Source organism: Stegostoma tigrinum, unplaced genomic scaffold (assembly GCF_030684315.1).
Source record: "Stegostoma tigrinum isolate sSteTig4 unplaced genomic scaffold, sSteTig4.hap1 scaffold_339, whole genome shotgun sequence".
NCBI lineage: Eukaryota > Metazoa > Chordata > Chondrichthyes > Orectolobiformes > Stegostomatidae > Stegostoma > Stegostoma tigrinum.
Genome location: NW_026728267.1, coordinates 104,211 through 120,897, shown reverse-complemented (window position 1 = coordinate 120,897; position 16,687 = coordinate 104,211). Strand labels below are relative to the sequence as shown.

Genomic DNA, 16,687 nt, shown 5'->3' with positions numbered 1-16,687 from the left:
CCCCCAACTCTCCAACACCCCCCTAACTCTCCATCCTCACCCCCACTCTCCATCCCCCCCACCTTCCGTCCCCCCCAACTCTTCATTCCCCCCACTCTTCATCACCCCAACTCTCCAACCACCCCCCAACTCTCCAACACCCCCCAACTCTCCAACACCCCCCCCCGACTCTCCATCCTCCCCCCGACTCTCCATCCTCCCCCCAACAACTCTCCATCCTCCCCCCGACTCTCCATCCTCCCCCACCGACTCTCCATCCTCCCCCACCGACTCTCCATCCTCCCGCCCGACTTTCCATCCTCCGCCCAACTCTCCATCCTCCCTGATTCTCCACCCCTCTACTCTCCATCCTCCCCCCAACAATCTCCAACCTCCCCTCCCCGACTCTCCATCCTCCCCCTCTGACTCTCCATCCTCCCCCCCGACTCTCCATCCAAACCCCGCCCCACTCTCCATCCACCCCTGACTCTCCATCTACCCCTGACTTTCCATCCTCCCCCCGACCCCTCCCCATCCCAGTGGAATTTCAGTTGCACAACATAAAATCCTTTCTCTGAGAGCCGGGGGGCATAGGGAAGGTAAGGGAGCATCGGCATGGGAATGCCCTGGAGCAGAGCGAAGGTGGGTGGTCTGTCTCGGAGAGCCTGGCTTTCTCTATAATGGAGTGGAATCAGTGCCAGCAGGGGTGGGAGGGTTGTGAGAGGGCATGGGGCTGAGGGGACAGACTGTTGCTGTACCTTTAAGGTTTGGTGGGGGTGGGGGGTGTGCTGATCTCTGTGTGTCTGCCCCCAGTGGGTGGACCCTCTGTCTCACTGTATAAAGCCTGTGCCGACTCGCTCATCTCTCTTTCTCTCTCTCTTGCTCTCTCTCACACTCGGTCGGGATCTGGTGGGGTTGTGGGAGGTGTCTCTGACAGAGGGTGAGAGACGAGCGCTGGTGGGGTTGTGGGGAGGTGTCTCTGACAGAGGGTGAGAGACGGGCGCTGGTGGGGGTTGTGGGGGGTGTCTCTGACAGAGGGTGAGAGACGGGCGCTGGTGGGGTTGTGGGGAGGTGTCTCTGACAGAGGGTGAGAGACGGGCGCTGGTGGGGTTGTGGGGGGTGTCTCTGACAGAGGGTGAGAGACGGGCGCTGGTGGGGTTGTGGGGGGTGTCTCTGACAGAGGGTGAGAGACGGGCGCTGGTGGGGTTGTGGGGGTTGTCTCTGGCAGAGGGTGAGAGACGGGCGCTGGTGGGGTTGTGGGGGGTGTCTCTGACAGAGGGTGAGAGACGGGCGCTGGTGGGGTTGTGGGGGGTGTCTCTGACAGAGGGTGAGAGACAGGCGCTGGTGGGGTTGTGGGCGGTGTCTCTGGCAGAGGGTGAGAGACAGGCGCTGGTGGGGTTGTGGGGGGGGTGTCTCTGACAGAGGGTGAGAGACGGGCGCTGGCTTGAACATACAGTGTACCAACCCTACCCTCAACAACCTGCAGCAACCACCCCCCCCCCCACCATTCCCTTCCCTGCCTGCCCTCCCTCCCCCAACCCCAACCCCTCACTGTTCCGGGATTAACCCCGTTCTCACCGCACCTCCCCCACCCCAGCGACCCTCCCTCGAGCAGGGTGGGGGTGGCACACGCGGTGGGTGGTATAGAGGGCGTTTTCGATCTGCCCGCACTGAGGGGCACAAACAGCACAGAGAGGCTTTCAGGACCACCCCCCCCCCCCCAAAAAAAACCCACACTCTGCCAGTGCCCCAGCTGGGGGTGTGGGGAGGTTCTGGGCAAACGCAGTCAGGAGGGTTGGGAGGAGGTTGGGCGGGGGGCAGGTTTGGGGGGTTGGTGGGGAGGGGTGCGTGTGGTGCCCGGGTGATGGGTGCCAGGAGGGTGCAGGTGAGCCAGCGTCGCCAGCACAGGGCAGATGGGACGATGGGCCTCGTGGCTGCAGTGACGCTGACGGTGGCTTCAATCGTCAGGAGGAAGCTTCGAGACGGTGAGACACCCGTTCCCCCAGAATCAACAGCCCTCACCTCCCCCAACACCCTCCCCAACCCCCTCACCCCCTCATCTCCACCCCACCTCCCCAACCCCCTCCCCTCCACCTCACCTCCCCAACCCCCTCCCCCTCCACCTCACCTCCCCAACCCCCTCCCCTCCACCTCACCTCCCCAACCCCCTCCCCTCCACCTCACCTCCCCCAAACCCCTCATCTCCACCTCACCCTCCCCAAACCCCTCCCCTCTACTTCACCTCCCCAACCCCCTCCCCTCCACCTCACCTCCCCCAACCCCCTCAACTCCACCTCAACCTGCTCACCGGCCTGTCACCTCCCCCTCCCACCTCAACCCCCTCACCTCCCCAACCCCCTCACGTCCCTCACCCCGCTCACCGACCCCTCACCTCCTCAGCCCCCCAACCCCCTCATCTCCACCTCACCCCCTCACTATCCCCTCACCTCCACCTCATCCCCTGACCACTCATATCCACTTCACCCCCTAACCCCCCTCAACCGCCTCACCTCCACCTCACCTCCCTCACGCGCCTCAACCCCCTCATCTCCACCTCACTTCCCACACTCCCCTGACCCCCATTCACGTCCCCCACAACGCCCCTCTGTCTCAACTCCCCTCACCCTACCCACCCCTCACCTCCCCCACCAATCCCCCAACTCACCTCCCCACCTCACCTCCCCCCTCCACCCCTCACCTCCCCCCACTCCCCTCTCTCCCCGATCAAACCCCCTCACCTCCCTGCCTCACCCACCCCCACCCCTCCTTACCTCCTCCCCCACCAACACCCTCACACCCCTCACTTGCCCCCTCAGCCTTCCTCAATCCCCCAATGCCCCACCTCACCTCCCCCCTCCAGCCCCTCACTCCCCCATCAACACCCTCACCTCCACCACCCACAATCCCCCCTCATTCTCCCCACCACAACCCTCCAGCCCCCTCACCTCCACCCACCCCTCTCCACTCCCCCATCACCCCCTCACTGCCCCTCCTCAACTTCCCCCCTCAACCCCATTCACCTCTCCGCTCTCAACTCCACAAAAAGCCCCCACTCAGTCCCTCTATGAACAACCTCCCCCTTTGAACCCCCCTCCCCAACTGGCCCACACAACCCTGTCACCCCCCACCCACCCACCCACCTCACCTGCCCCCTCCCTCCATCTCCCCCCAATTACTAACTCCCTCCCCAGCCAATGACAACCCCGTCCCATAAAACCCCCTCCTATACAACCCCGTCACCCCCACCCACCCACATCCACCCCCAGGCAGCCCACAGCTGCATTCCCCCGACACCAACCTCCTCATTGCCCCCACCAACCCACTGCCTAACTAAACCCCCACCCACGACCCCTCTGCACCCCCACATGCCAGCCTCCCTCCGCCAGCTTTCCCAACCACACCCCCCACCAACTCTGCTCCATCCAACTCCGCCCTCTCCCCACCATCACGCCTCCTTCCCTCCCCCACCCACATCCATGCTCCCCCCACCAACACAAACACCACCCCCAGCACCAACCCAGCCCATCACCCCCACCCTCTGATGTCCCCCACCCTGCGACTCTCCCACACACCTGCACATTTCGGCGGCAGGGGGGCAGTGTTTGTGCGATGAGGTGGTGGGAGGCTGAGAACTTGCATTTTGTTGGCGCCTGTCACATCCCTGAACAGGTGAGTGACTGTTCTGTCACAGAAATCAGTGTCAAGGAACATCCCGACAGAGTAAAGACGGAGAGGGATCGTGGGAGGATGGGGGCCGGAGGAGGTTACAGAGATAGGGAGGGGGTGTAGGGGGATGCAGGGGGTGACAGAGATAGGGAGGGGGTGTAGGGGGATGGAGGAAGTTACAGAAATAGGGAGGGGGTGTAGGGGGATGGAGGAAGTTACAGAAATAGGGAGGGGGTGTAGGGGGATGGAGGGCGTGACAGAGATAGGGAGGGGGTGTAGGGGCTGGAGGGGGTGACAGAGATAGGGAGGGGGTGTAGGGAGATGGAGGGGGTGACAGAGATAGGGAGGGGGTGTAGGGGGATGCAGGGGGTGACAGAGATAGGGAGGGGGTGTAGGGGCTGGAGGGCGTGACAGAGATAGGGAGTGGGTGTAGGGGATGGAGGGGGTGACAGAGATAGGGAGGGGGTGTAGGGGATGGAGGGGGTGACAGAGATAGGGAGGGGGTGTAGGGGCTGGAGGGCGTGACAGAGATAGGGAGTGGGTGTAGGGGATGGAGGGGGTGACAGAGATAGGGAGTGGGTGTAGGGGATGGAGGGGGTGACAGAGATAGGGAGGGGGTGTAGGGGGATGGAGGGGGTGACAGAGATAGGGAGGGGGTGTAGGGGGATGGAGGGGGTGACAGAGATAGGGAGGGGGTGTAGGGGGATGGAGGGGGTGACAGAGGTAGGGAGGGGGTGTAGGGGCTGGAGGGGGTGCGAGAGATAGGGAGGGGGTGTAGGGGATGGAGGGGGTGACAGAGATATGGAGGGGGTGTAGGGGATGGAGGGGGTGACAGAGATAGGGAGGGGGTGTAGGGGCCGGAGGGGGTGACAGAGATAGGGAGGGGGTGTAGGGGCCGGAGGAGGTTACAGAGATAGGGAGGGGGTGCAGGGGGATGGAGGGGGTGACAGAGATAGGGAGGGGGTGCAGGGGGATGGAGGGGGTGACAGAGATAGGGAGGGGGTGTAGGGGCCGGAGGGGGTGACAGATATAGGGAGGAGGTGTAGGGGCCGGAGGAGGTTACAGAGATAGGGAGGGGGTGTAGGGGCCGGAGGGGGTTACAGAGATAGGGAGGGGGTGTAGGGGCCGGAGGAAGTTACAGAAATAGGGAGGGGGTGTAGGGCATGGAGGGGGTGACAGAGATAGGGAGGGGGTGTAGGGGATGGAGGGGGTGACAGAGATAGGGAGGGGGTGTAGGGGATGGAGGGCGTGACAGAGATAGGGAGTGGGTGTAGGGGATGGAGGGGGTGACAGAGATAGGGAGGGGGTGTAGGGGATGGAGGGGGTGACAGAGTTATGGAGGGGGTGAAGGGGCTGGAGGGGGTGCGAGAGATAGGGAGGGGGTGTAGGGGCTGGAGGGGGTGACAGAGATAGGGAGGGGTTGTAGGGGATGGAGGGGGTGACAGAGATAGGGAGGGGGTGTAGGGGCCGGAGTGGGTGACAGAGATAGGGAGGGGGTGTAGGGGCCGGAGCGGGTGACAGAGATAGGGCGGGGATGTAGGGATGGAGGGGGGTGACAGAGATAGGGAGGGGGGTGTAGGGGCCGGAGGGGGTGACAGAGATAGGGAGGGGGTGTAGGGGATGGAGGGGGGTGACAGAGATAGGGAGGGGGCCGGAGGGGGTGACAGAGATAGGGAGGGGGTGTAGGGGATGGAGGGGGTGTCAGAGAAATGGAGGGGGTGTAGGGGATGGAGGGGGTGACAGAGATAGGGAGGGGATGTAGGGGATGGAGCGGGTGACAGAGATATGGAGGGGGTGTAGGGGATGGAGGGGGTGACAGAGATCGGGAGGGGGTGTAGGGGCCGGAGGGGGTGACAGAGATAGGGAGGGGAAGTAGGGGCCGGAGGGGGTGACAGAGATAGGGAGGGGGTGTAGGGGCCGGAGGGGGTGACAGAGATAGGGAGGGGGTGTAGGGGATGGAGGGCGTGACAGAGATAGGGAGGGGGTGTAGGGGATGGAGGGGGTGACAGAGATAGGGAGTGGGTGTAGGGGATGGAGGGGGTGACAGAGATAGGGAGGGGGTGTAGGGTAATGGAGGGGGTGACAGAGATAGGGAGGGGGTGTAGGGCATGGAGGGGGTGACAGAGATAGGGAGGGGGTGTAGGGGATGGAGGGGGTGACAGAGATAGGGAGGGGGTTTAGGGGATGAAGGGGGTGACAGAGATATGGAGGGGGTGTAGGGGCTGGAGGGGGTTACTGAGATAGGGAGAGGGTGTAGGGGATGGAGGGGGTCACAGAGATAGGGAGGGGGTGTAGGGGATGGAGGGGGGTCACAGAGATAGGGAGTGGGTGTAGGGGATGGAGGGGGTCACAGAGATAGGGAGGGGTTGTTGGGGAATGGAGGGGGTGACAGAGATAGGGAGGGGTTGTTGGGGAATGGAGGGGATGGCAGAGATAGGGAGGTGTCGATCTATGAGCAGTCGGTCTGGGATCAGTCGGTGTGTGAGCGGTCGGTGTGTGAGCGGTCAGTGTGTGAGCAGTCGGTGTGTGAGCGGTCGGTGTGGGATCGGTGAGTGTGAGAGCGGTCGGTGCGGGATTGGTGAGTGTGGGATCCGTCGGTGTGTGAGCGGTCGGTTTGTGAGCGGTCGGTGTGGGATCGGTCAGTGTGTGAGCGGTCGGTGTGGGATCGGTCAGTTTGTGAGCGGTCAGTGCGGGATCGGTGAGTGTGTGAGCGGTCGGTGCGGGATCGGTGAGTGTGTGAGCGGTCGGTGTGGGATCGGTGAGTGTGAGAGCCGTTGGTGTGGGATCGGTGAGTGTGAGAGCGGTCGGTGTGGGATCGGTGAGTGTGAGGGCGGTCGGTGTGGGATCGGTGAGTGTGAGAGCGGTCGGTGTGGGATCGGTGAGTGTGAGGGCGGTCGGTGTGGGATCGGTCAGTGTGTGCATGTGGGTGTGTGAATGTTGCGATGTGTTGGGGTGTGTGGATGTGCAAGTGTGGGGGTGGTGTGCGAGTGCGGAGGTGGTGTGCTCGCGCGGGGGGTTGCGAGAGTGCTGGGGGGGTGAGTGTGTGCGGGGGGGGTGTGGTGTGTGAGTGCGGGGGGTGTGGTGTGTGAGTGTGTGGGTGCGGGGGGTGCTGTGTGAGTGTGGGGGGCTGTGTGAGTGTGTGGGTGCGGGGGCTCTGTGTGAGTGTGGGGGGCTGTGTGAGTGTGTGGATGCGGGGGGTGCTGTGTGAGTGTGGGGGGCTGTGTGAGTGTGTGGGTGCGGGGGCTCTGTGTGAGTGTGGGGGGCTGTGTGAGTGTGTGGGTGCAGGGGGCTGTGTGAGTGTGTGGGTGCGGGGGGGCTGTGTGAGTGTGTGGGTGCGGGGGGGCTGTGTGAGTGTGGGGGGCTGTGTGAGTGTGTGGGTGCGGGGGCTCTGTGTGAGTGTGGGGGGCTGTGTGAGTGTGTAGGTGCAGGGGGCTGTGTGAGTGTGTGAGTGTGGGGGGCTGTGTGAGTGTGTAGGTGCAGGGGGCTGTGTGAGTGTGTGTGTTGGGGGGTCTGGGGTGATGTGTGCAGCCCTGGGGGAGCCACATGGAAGTGTGCTCCCTGCCAACACAGCAGCTAACTCAGTCTGTTTGTGATGCCCAGCTCCTCAGGGGGCCAGAGTTTGGGCGCAGGCTGGGCCTGGCCGAAGATTATTGTTTCAGACCAGCGACGATGCCAGCAGCTTGGGGAGGAACTGTACTCCACCAGGTGAGTGAGAGCGCTGTGGGGCCGGGCGCGGGGATTTCTCCTCCTGGGATGATTGAAATCTGGGCTGGAGGGAGGGCGGCTGCAAACTGGAGGAGAGACACATAATGTTCCCTGCTCAATGATACCCCTCAGCCTAACGCTCGGGTCTACACCCTAAGCCCAAGCCTGCCTCCAAACCCAATCCCTGGCCCGAAACACTTCCACCAAACAACAAGAAACTGCTAAACACTAACTTGGAGCCATGATACTAACCACAAAAAAAAAACGCCTCATGGAGCTGGTCAAATCGTAGAGAGAGACTCAAATCAGGCCTGACACATTTCCCAGTTACCCACCGATATTCCGGACTCAGCGGGTCACCGGCTCACCTCAAACTTCGCAGGGTATTCCACAAACCTTCCCCGGCACAGGGGGCTAATTTCCAACCACTCTCCAACATGGTCTGCCTCAACGGCACCTCCCGTTCCGACAGGGCAATTAAACCAGGATGGTACTTCCCTGATACTGTCACCCCCCCTCCCTATCTCTGTCACCCCCTCCATCCCCCTACAACCCCCTCCCTATCACTGCCACCCCCTCCAGCCCCTCCACCCCCTCCCTATCACTGCCACCCCCTCCAGCCCCTCCACCCCCTCCCTATCACTGCCACCCCCTCCAGCCCCTACACCCCCTCCCTATCTCTGTCACCCCCTCTATCCCCTACACCCCCTCCCTATCACTGCCACCCCCTCCAGCCCCTCCACCCCCTCCCTATCTCTGTCACCCCCTCCACCCCCTCCCTATCTCTCTCACCCCCTCCATCCCCTACACCCCCTCCCTATCTCTGTCACCCCCTCCAGCCCCTCCACCCCCTCCCTATCTCTGTCACCCCCTCCAGCCCCTCCACCCCCTCCCTATCTCTGTCACCCCCTCCAGCCCCTCCACCCACTCCCTATCTCTGTCACCCCCTCCATCCCCCTACACCCCCTCCCTATCTCTGTAACCCCCTCCATCTCCCTACACCCCCTCCCTATCTCTGTAACCCCCTCCAGCCCTACACCCCCTCCCTATCTCTGTCACTCCCTCCAGCCCCTACACCCCCTCCTTATCTCTGTAACCCCCTCCAGCCCTACACCCCCTCCCTATCTCTGTCACCCCCTCCAGCCCCTCCACCCCCTCCCTATCTCTGTCACCCCCTCCAGCCCCTCCACCCACTCCCTATCTCTGTCACCCCCTCCATCCCCCTACACCCCCTCCCTATCTCTGTAACCCCCTCCATCTCCCTACACCCCCTCCCTATCTCTGTAACCCCCTCCAGCCCCTACACCCCCTCCCTATCTCTGTCACCCCCCTCCACCCCCTCCCACCCTATCTCTGAAGGCTAGTGGGGATGTGGGAGTATTGGATTGGGGCTAAAGAATGCTCTCCCTCAAACTCTGTCTCTCCCCGTTTGCAACCCCCCCCCCACCGCCCCGCAGTGAGGTGGACGGAGCTGCTGGTCACTTGCTGCTGAAGTGGTCGGGGATCAGAGTCTGCCCCGACAGGAGGTTATCAGATGAAGAGGGGCATGAGCAGGGTGGGAGGCCCCTTATTGGTCCTGGCTGCTTCCGGGGTGGGGGGGAGGTATTCTAAGGCAGTGATAGGTGGTCAAGAAATGCAGGGACCCCCACCCACCCCCCTTCCCTGTTCTCTTTCAGTAGCCCCATGCCGCGCAGCGCACCCCTCCCCCCCTCCACATTTACGAGTTGCCACAGCGACAGCTCAGCTCGGGCCTACCAATTAGGCCCGATCACTCTCACACACAAACAAAGCCAACTTTACCGCAAGCTGTGAACCCTGGCAATGCCAAATGTGTGAACAGATGATGGTTAAAACCTTCCAAGTAACTCATCAGCAAGAAAAATGACAGGATTATCGGAGAGGAACAAAGTCTTAAATCCTCTCTTTGACTTGCATTAACTCTTGTGAGACCCTGCCAGCTCGAGGTTACCGGACGTTCGAGAGCAGCGGGTCGGTTTTGCCCTGATGGTGTCTCAGAATTCTTTGCCAAGATTTGTAAAACTTCAGCTCTTTCTTTTTGATCGAGGTTTCTTTTTAACCACAACCTTGCGATAGCGTCAGCTCGTCGGCTGCAGGGACCTTCACCAACACCCTTGCTGCCCTCCAAACCCAACCATTCTGACTCTCTCCTGGCTGTTCCCCCCCCCCCCCCAATTCTACCCTCTGGAAACTTCCATTCGTGCCATCCCCTGCTCCCCCCACCCCCGCGCAGCCCCCTCCCTCCTGTGCACCCCAACCCCAGAGCTGCAGACACCCCAGTGGCTCTGAGTCCAAGAACACCTCACCTACAAAGCCCCCATTGCTATTTGGCACTTAATACTCTTCCCAGAGTCAATCATAGTCATAGGGTCATACAGCGCAGAAAACAGGCCCTTCGGCCCAACTCATCCATGCTGACCCGATATCCTAACTTAATCCAGTCCCATTTGCCAGCATTTGGCCCATATCCTCTAATTCCTTCCTATCCATGTCCCCATCCAGATGCCTTTTAAATGCTGTAACTATACCAGCCCCCACCACTTCCTCTGGCAGCTCATTCCATGCACACACCACCCTCTGTCGTGAAAAAAGTTACCCCTCAGGTCCCTTTTACATCCTCCCCCTCTCACCTTAAACCTATGCCCTCTAGTTTAGGACTCCCCCCACCCTGGGGGGAAAAGGCCTTGTCTATTCACCCTATCCATGCCCCTCATGATTTTATAAACATCTATAACGTCCCCGCCCTCAGCCCCCGACGCTCCAGGGAACATACCCCTAGACCATTCAGCCCCTCCCTGTAGCTCAAACCCTCCAACGTCCTTGTAAATCTTTTCTGAACCCTTTCCAGTTTCACAACATCCTTCCTACAGCAGGGAGACCGGGGATTGAACACAGTTTTCCAAAAGTGGCCCTAACCCATGTCCTGAACATCCTATAGAAAATAGACAAAAGAGAGAGTACTGAGTCATAAAGCACAGACACAGGCCATTGGGCCAACTTGTCCATGCTGACCAGTCATCCCAAACTAAGCTAGTTCCACTCGGCCTGCATATTCCCAAGTTGGGATGGTGAGGGGCTCAGAGGGGAATGTGCAGGGCACGGTTGTACCCATTTACAGCTGGATGGAAGTGGGTGGTGGGTTTGGAAGGTGCTGCCTGAGGATCTTTGGTGAGTTTCTGCAGAGCACCTTGTAGATGGTACACACTGCTGCGACTGAGCGTCGGGGGGGTGGGGGGTGGAGCGCGGGATGTTTGTGGATGTGGTGCCGATCGAGCGGGGGCTGCTTTGTCCTGGATGGTGTCGAGCTTCTTGAGTGTTGTTGGAGCTGCCCCATCCAGGGGCAAGTGGGGGGTATTCCATCCCACTCCTGACTTGTGCCTTGTAGATGGTGGGACAGGCTTTGGGGGGGAGTCAGGAGGGGAGTTACTCGCTACAGGATCCCAGCCTCTGACCTGCTCTTGTAGCCCGCTGTGTTCATGTTGTGAGTCCCGTTGAGTTTCTGGTCAATGGGAACCCCCAGGATGTTGATGGGGGGGGGGGATTCAGTGATGGGAACAGAATGTGCATATTCCCCCCATTGAGGAAGTGGGTGGGGAGTGTGTGTTAGGGAGGTATATCGGGGTTGACGGTGGGGGTAGGGAGAGGGTGTTAGGGGTGAGGGGTGGAGAGGACATAGTACTGTGTGCTGGAAGTTGCCGGAATCTTGGTGCCAACACTCGGCACTGTTTGTGAGCTTCAACTTGCCACATCCCACAGCCCTGGGCACAGTGTGGGCAGAGCAGAATGTTCTAGATCAAAGTTACTGGCTTGGCATCAATGCCGGCGTTGGGAGCAGCTGGTCTGTCTGTTTAGTGCACCGATTAATTCACTTCCACTGCTTCTGCTAAAATAAACCTTATCACAAGCCCTGAATAAAAACTCACATTTATAGAATATTCCACCAGATGGTATTTAAACAGATGCTCGATCTCTCTCTCTCTCTCTCTCTCTCTTTCTCTCTGTCTCTCTCTCTCTGTCTCTCTCTCTCTCTCTCTGATCTCCCACTCTCTCTGTCTATTCCTCTTTTTCTCTCTCCCCCATCCTCTCTCATTTTCCCTTTCTTTCCCTCGCTCTATCCTTCTCTCTCCCTCTCTCTAGCTCTCATTCTCTCTCCCTCTCTTTCTCTCTCTCTCTCTCTTTCTCTCTCTCTCTCTCTCTCTCTTTCTCTCTCTCTCTCCACATTGCTGCCTCTTTCGCCTTCTCTCTCTGCCTCTCCCCCTATTGCTCTCTCACTCCCTCTCTCACCTTCTCTCTCACTCTCTCTCCCTCTCACCCCTCTCCTTTTTTCCCTCTGCTGCTCTCTCTCTTCCTGACTCTCTCTCTCTCTCGCTGTCCATCTCTCTCTCCCTCTCCCTCTTTCTTCCTTTCCCCCCCTTCCCTTCCCTCTCCCCACCTCTCTCCCTCCCTCTCTCCATCCCTCCCTCTCCCCCTACCTCCTCCCTCTCTCTCTTTCCCAACGTGTTTAGCTCTTCATGAGCCCCCAGCTCCAGCTTTTCTTATTCTTTCAGCCTTTCTGAGTGATAGAACCATACAGCCCAGAAACAGGCCCTTCAGCCCAACTCGTCTGTGCTGACCCAGATATCCTAAAGTAATCTGATCCCATTTGGGGGAAAAGACCTTGTCTATTCACCCTGTCCATGCCCCTCATGATTTTATAAACCTCTATAAGGTCACCCCCTCAGTCTCCGATGCTCCAGGGAAAATAGCCCCAGACCATTCAGCCCCTCCCTGTAGCTCAACCCCTCCAACATCCTTGTAAATCTTTTCTGAACCATTTCAAGTTTCACAACATCCTTCCTACAGCAGGGAGACTGGGATTGAACACAGTTTTCCGAAGCAGCCCCAACCCATGTCCTGTGCAGCCCCAACATGACCCTCCCAACTCCCTGTACCCAAAGCACTGACCAGTAAGGGGAAGCATCCCAAACACCTTCCCCCCCACCCTATCTACCTGCAACTCCACTTTCAGGGAGCTATGCACCTGCTCCCCAAGGTTTCTCTGTTCAGTAACACTCCCCAGGGCCTCACCATTAAGTGTATAAGTCCTGCCCTGATGTGCCTTTATTTAAAAAAAAGAGTTCACAAAGTGAGCTTTGCTCCTGTAGGAAATGGGGGTCTGGGAAATGCATTGCCAAAAGTAGGGAAACAGCCGATGAATGGAACAGGCTTCACTGGAGAGGTTCCAAGTAACATCCCAGAACCAGCAATATTCAGGATGGGAAGGGAGAGAGGAACTCAGGAAAATGACACGCGACAGGGAAGTATTACCTTGATTTGCCTTCGTACTGTCACACGGACCTGAGTACAGTGATGAGTTTTGGTTTGTGAGCACTACAGGCAGCCTATGACAAACAAGGATGGCAGGTTAAACTGCAGGAGGGAGACAGAGGGCTTGGTGAGACGGTGCGATGAGAACAATCTGTCCCTCAGTGTCAGCGAAACTAAAGACCTGATCATCAAGCTCAGACAGAAAGGAGGAGAACACGCCCCCCCACCGCCAAGTCGACATCGCTGAGGGTGAGAGGGTGGAGAGGTCACGTTCTTTGGAGTGATGATAACTGACAAACTGTCCTGGGCTCCCCACGTAGATGAGACGGTCCAGAAGACACAACAACACCTCTCCTTCCTCACGCAGTCAGGAAAATGTCCGTAAGGTCCCTCACCAACTTGTACAGATGCACCGACGAAAGCGTACTGTCCGGGTGTATAACTGCCTGGTACGGCAACTGCTCGGCCCAGGGCCGTAAGAAACTACAGAAGGTGGTGCGCACAGCCCAGACTATCTCAGAAACCAACCTTCCACACCACAGACTCCACGTACACTTCACGCTGCCTCAGGAAGGCAGCAAACGTCATTAAAGACCCGTCGCAGCCCGGTATCTCCTACAGCCTCTTCCGTCAGGCTGAAGGTACAGAAGCCTGAACACACACACCAGCAGCTCCAGGAACAGCATCTTTCTGGCTGTTACCAATCTGTTGAATGGACTCCAGCCTCAAATAATGTAACCTGCAATGTAACCCTTATGCCCCTCAGTCCTTATGATCTGTACGTCCTTTGCTTGCTGTGATCTGACTGTACCACTCACAAACAAAGCTTTTCACTGTATTTCAGTACAGAGGACAATAAAATCAATCCACCAATCAATTGGATCATAGGGTGATTGAACAAAGTGAGGAATACAAACTTATGGCTACAAGGAGATGTCTAAAGATCGACATCTGATTTGAAATGGGAAAGGCCCAGGGAGGGAGAAGCTGTTTTGCTGGTGCATGTGCTCAGGCTTCTTTCCCTTCTGCCTGATGGAAGACAGTATTACCAGGGTCCCTACCCGAAAAGTCAGCTTTCCTGCTGCTCTGATGCTGCCTGGCCTGCTATGCTGCTCCAGCTCCCCACCTCGTTGTCTGAGATAGTAGATGGATTGTTTTTGATTTGTCCAGAATTCCATCGACTTAGGACACATTCCGTCTTGTTGGAAAATATAGAGAGCAACACCTCGAGTTGAAAAGGAGGGGCAAACTGACAGGCCCTGTCAGAGGGGAAATGTTTGAAGCCTTTACTTAAAAACAGTACAGCAGGTCACTTGTCTGAGTTGAATGTATTCAGGTCGAACCAATGTGGTTTTGCCACAGGGAAATGTTTAAAGTACTTATCAGGGTTCTTTGAAGAAGTGGCTAGTGCTGGAGATAAGAGGATCCACTGGATGTATCGGACTTTGATTTCCAGAAGGCATTTGCTGTGGTGCCACATCAAAGATCCCTGTGAGAGCAGAAGCTGATGGCGTAGGGGCTAACACACTGACATGGACAGAAGATTGGTTTGTTAACAGGAAACACAGCGCAGGAACACATGGGTCTTTATCAGTCTGGTAGGATGTCACGAGCTGTGTGCCACAGGGGTCAGTGCTGGGGCCTTAACTCTTTACGTAGAGTCACACAGCGTGGAAACAGACCCTTCGGCCCATCCAGTCCATGCCGACCCATCGTCCCAAACTAAGCCAGTCCCATCTGCCTGCTCCTGGCCCATATCCTCCAAACATTTCCTACCCACGTATCTATCCAAATGTCCTTTAAATGTTGTAACTGCATCCAGATCCACCAATTCCTCGGGAAGCTCATTCCGCACACGAACTGCGCTCTGTGTAAAAAAAAATTTGTCCGTTGTGCCTTTTCTAAATCTCTCTCCTCTCACCTTAAAAGTGAACGTCCTTGTCGTAAAACCCCCCACCCTAGCGTAAAGAGAACCACCATCAGTCCTATCCGTACTCGTGCTTTTATAAATTCCTACCAAGGTTGCCTCTCAACCTCCTGCATTCCAGGGAAAATGTTCCAGCCCTTCCAGCCTTTCCTCATAACTCAAACCTTCTATACCTGGAAACTCCTGGGAATTCTCTTGCGAAACCTCTCCAGTTTAACAATATCCTTCCTGGGACTGAACTGTTATATAATGGTGTGGATGAAGGTCTGGTGCTTAATCTGATGACAGTAGAAAGACAGGGAGAAAGGTGGTAGTAAGGAGGGCACATATTGATATCAGAGATAATGGAACTGCAGATGCTGGAGATTCCAAGATAATAAAATGTGAGGCTGGATGAACACAGCAGGCAAGCAGCATCTCAGGAGCACAAAAGCTGATGTTTCGGGCCTAGACCCTTCATCAGAGAGGGGGATGGGGGGAGGGAACTGGAATAAATAGGGAGAGAGGGGGAGGCGGACCGAAGATGGAGAGTAAAGAAGATAGGTGGAGAGGAGAGTATAGGTGGGGAGGTAGGGAGGGGATAGGTCAGTCCAGGGAAGACGGACAGGTCAAGGAGGTGGGATGAGGTTAGTAGGTAGCTGGGGGTGCGGCTTGGGGTGGGAGGAAGGGATGGGTGAGAGGAAGAACCGGTTAGGGAGGCAGAGACAGGTTGGACTGGTTTTGGGATGCAGTGGGTGGGGGGGAAGAGCTGGGCTGGTTGTGTGGTGCAGTGGGGGGAGGGGATGAACTGGGCTGGTTTTGGGATGCAGTGGGGGAAGGGGAGATTTTGAAACTGGTGAAGTCCACATTGATACCATTGGGCTGCAGGGTTCCCAGGCGGAATATGAGTTGCTGTTCCTGCAACCTTCGGGTGGCATCATTGTGGCAGTGCAGGAGGCCCATGATGGACATGTCGTCAAGAGAATGGGAGGGGGAGTGGAAATGGTTTGCGACTGGGAGGTGCAGTTGTTTGTTGCGAACTGAGCGGAGGTGTTCTGCAAAGCGGTCCCCAAGCCTCCGCTTGGTTTCCCCAATGTAGAGGAAGCCGCACCGGGTACAGTGGATGCAGTATACCACATTGGCAGATGTGCAGGTGAACCTCTGCTTAATGTGGAATGTCATCTTGGGGCCTGGGATGGGGGTGAGGGAGGAGGTGTGGGGACAAGTGTAGCATTTCCTGCGGTTGCAGGGGAAGGTGCCGGGTGTGGTGGGGTTGGAGGGCAGTGTGGAGCGAACAAGGGAGTCACGGAGAGAGTGGTCTCTCCGGAAAGCAGACAGGGGAGGGGATGGAAAAATGTCTTGGGTGGTGGGGTCGGATTGTAAATGGCGGAAGTGTCGGAGGATAATGCGTTGTATCCGGAGGTTGGTAGGGTGGTGTGTGAGAACGAGGGGGATCCTCTTGGGGCGGTTGTGGCGGGGGCGGGGTGTGAGGGATGTGTCGCGGGAGATGCGGGAGACGCGGTCAAGGGCGTTCTCAATCACCGTGGGGGGAAAGTTGCGGTCCTTAAAGAACTTGGACATCTGGGATGTGCGGGAGTGGAATGTCTTATCGTGGGAGGAGATGCGGCGGAGGCGGAGGAATTGGGAATAGGGGATGGAGTTTTTGCAGGAGGGTGGGTGGGAGGAGGTGTATTCTAGGTAGCTGTGGGAGTCGGTGGGCTTGAAATGGACATCAGTTACAAGCTGGTTGCCTGAGATGGAGACTGAGAGGTCCAGGAAGGTGAGGGATGTGCTGGAGATGGCCCAGGTGAACTGAAGGTTGGGGTGGAAGGTGTTGGTGAAGTGGATGAACTGTTCGAGCTCCTCTGGGGAGCAAGAGGCGGCGCCGATACAGTCATCAATGTACCGGAGGAAGAGGTGGGGTTTGGGGCCTGTGTAGGTGCGGAAGATGGACTGTTCCACGTAACCTACAAAGAGGCAGGCATAGCTGGGGCCCATGCGGGTGCCCATGGCCACCCCCTTGGTCTGTAGGAAGTGGGAGGAGTCAAAAGAGAAGTTGTTAAGTGTGAGGACGAGTTCCGCTAGGCGGATGAGAGTGTCGGTGGA

At 58.0% G+C, this 16,687-nt stretch overlaps 1 protein-coding gene across 1 annotated transcript in view; it reads left to right on the top strand.

Moving 5' to 3' along the window:
* Nucleotides 1-1,843: 1,843 nt before the first annotated feature.
* Nucleotides 1,844-16,687, top strand: part of LOC132208264 (sodium/potassium/calcium exchanger 3-like) — a 44,490-nt gene continuing 29,646 nt past the window's right edge. Inside the window, exons 1-2 of the mRNA XM_059643929.1 lie at nucleotides 1,844-1,964; nucleotides 7,246-7,350. Coding sequence (XP_059499912.1) covers nucleotides 1,844-1,964; nucleotides 7,246-7,350 — 226 coding nt within the window. The remainder of the gene's footprint in view (nucleotides 1,965-7,245; nucleotides 7,351-16,687) is intronic.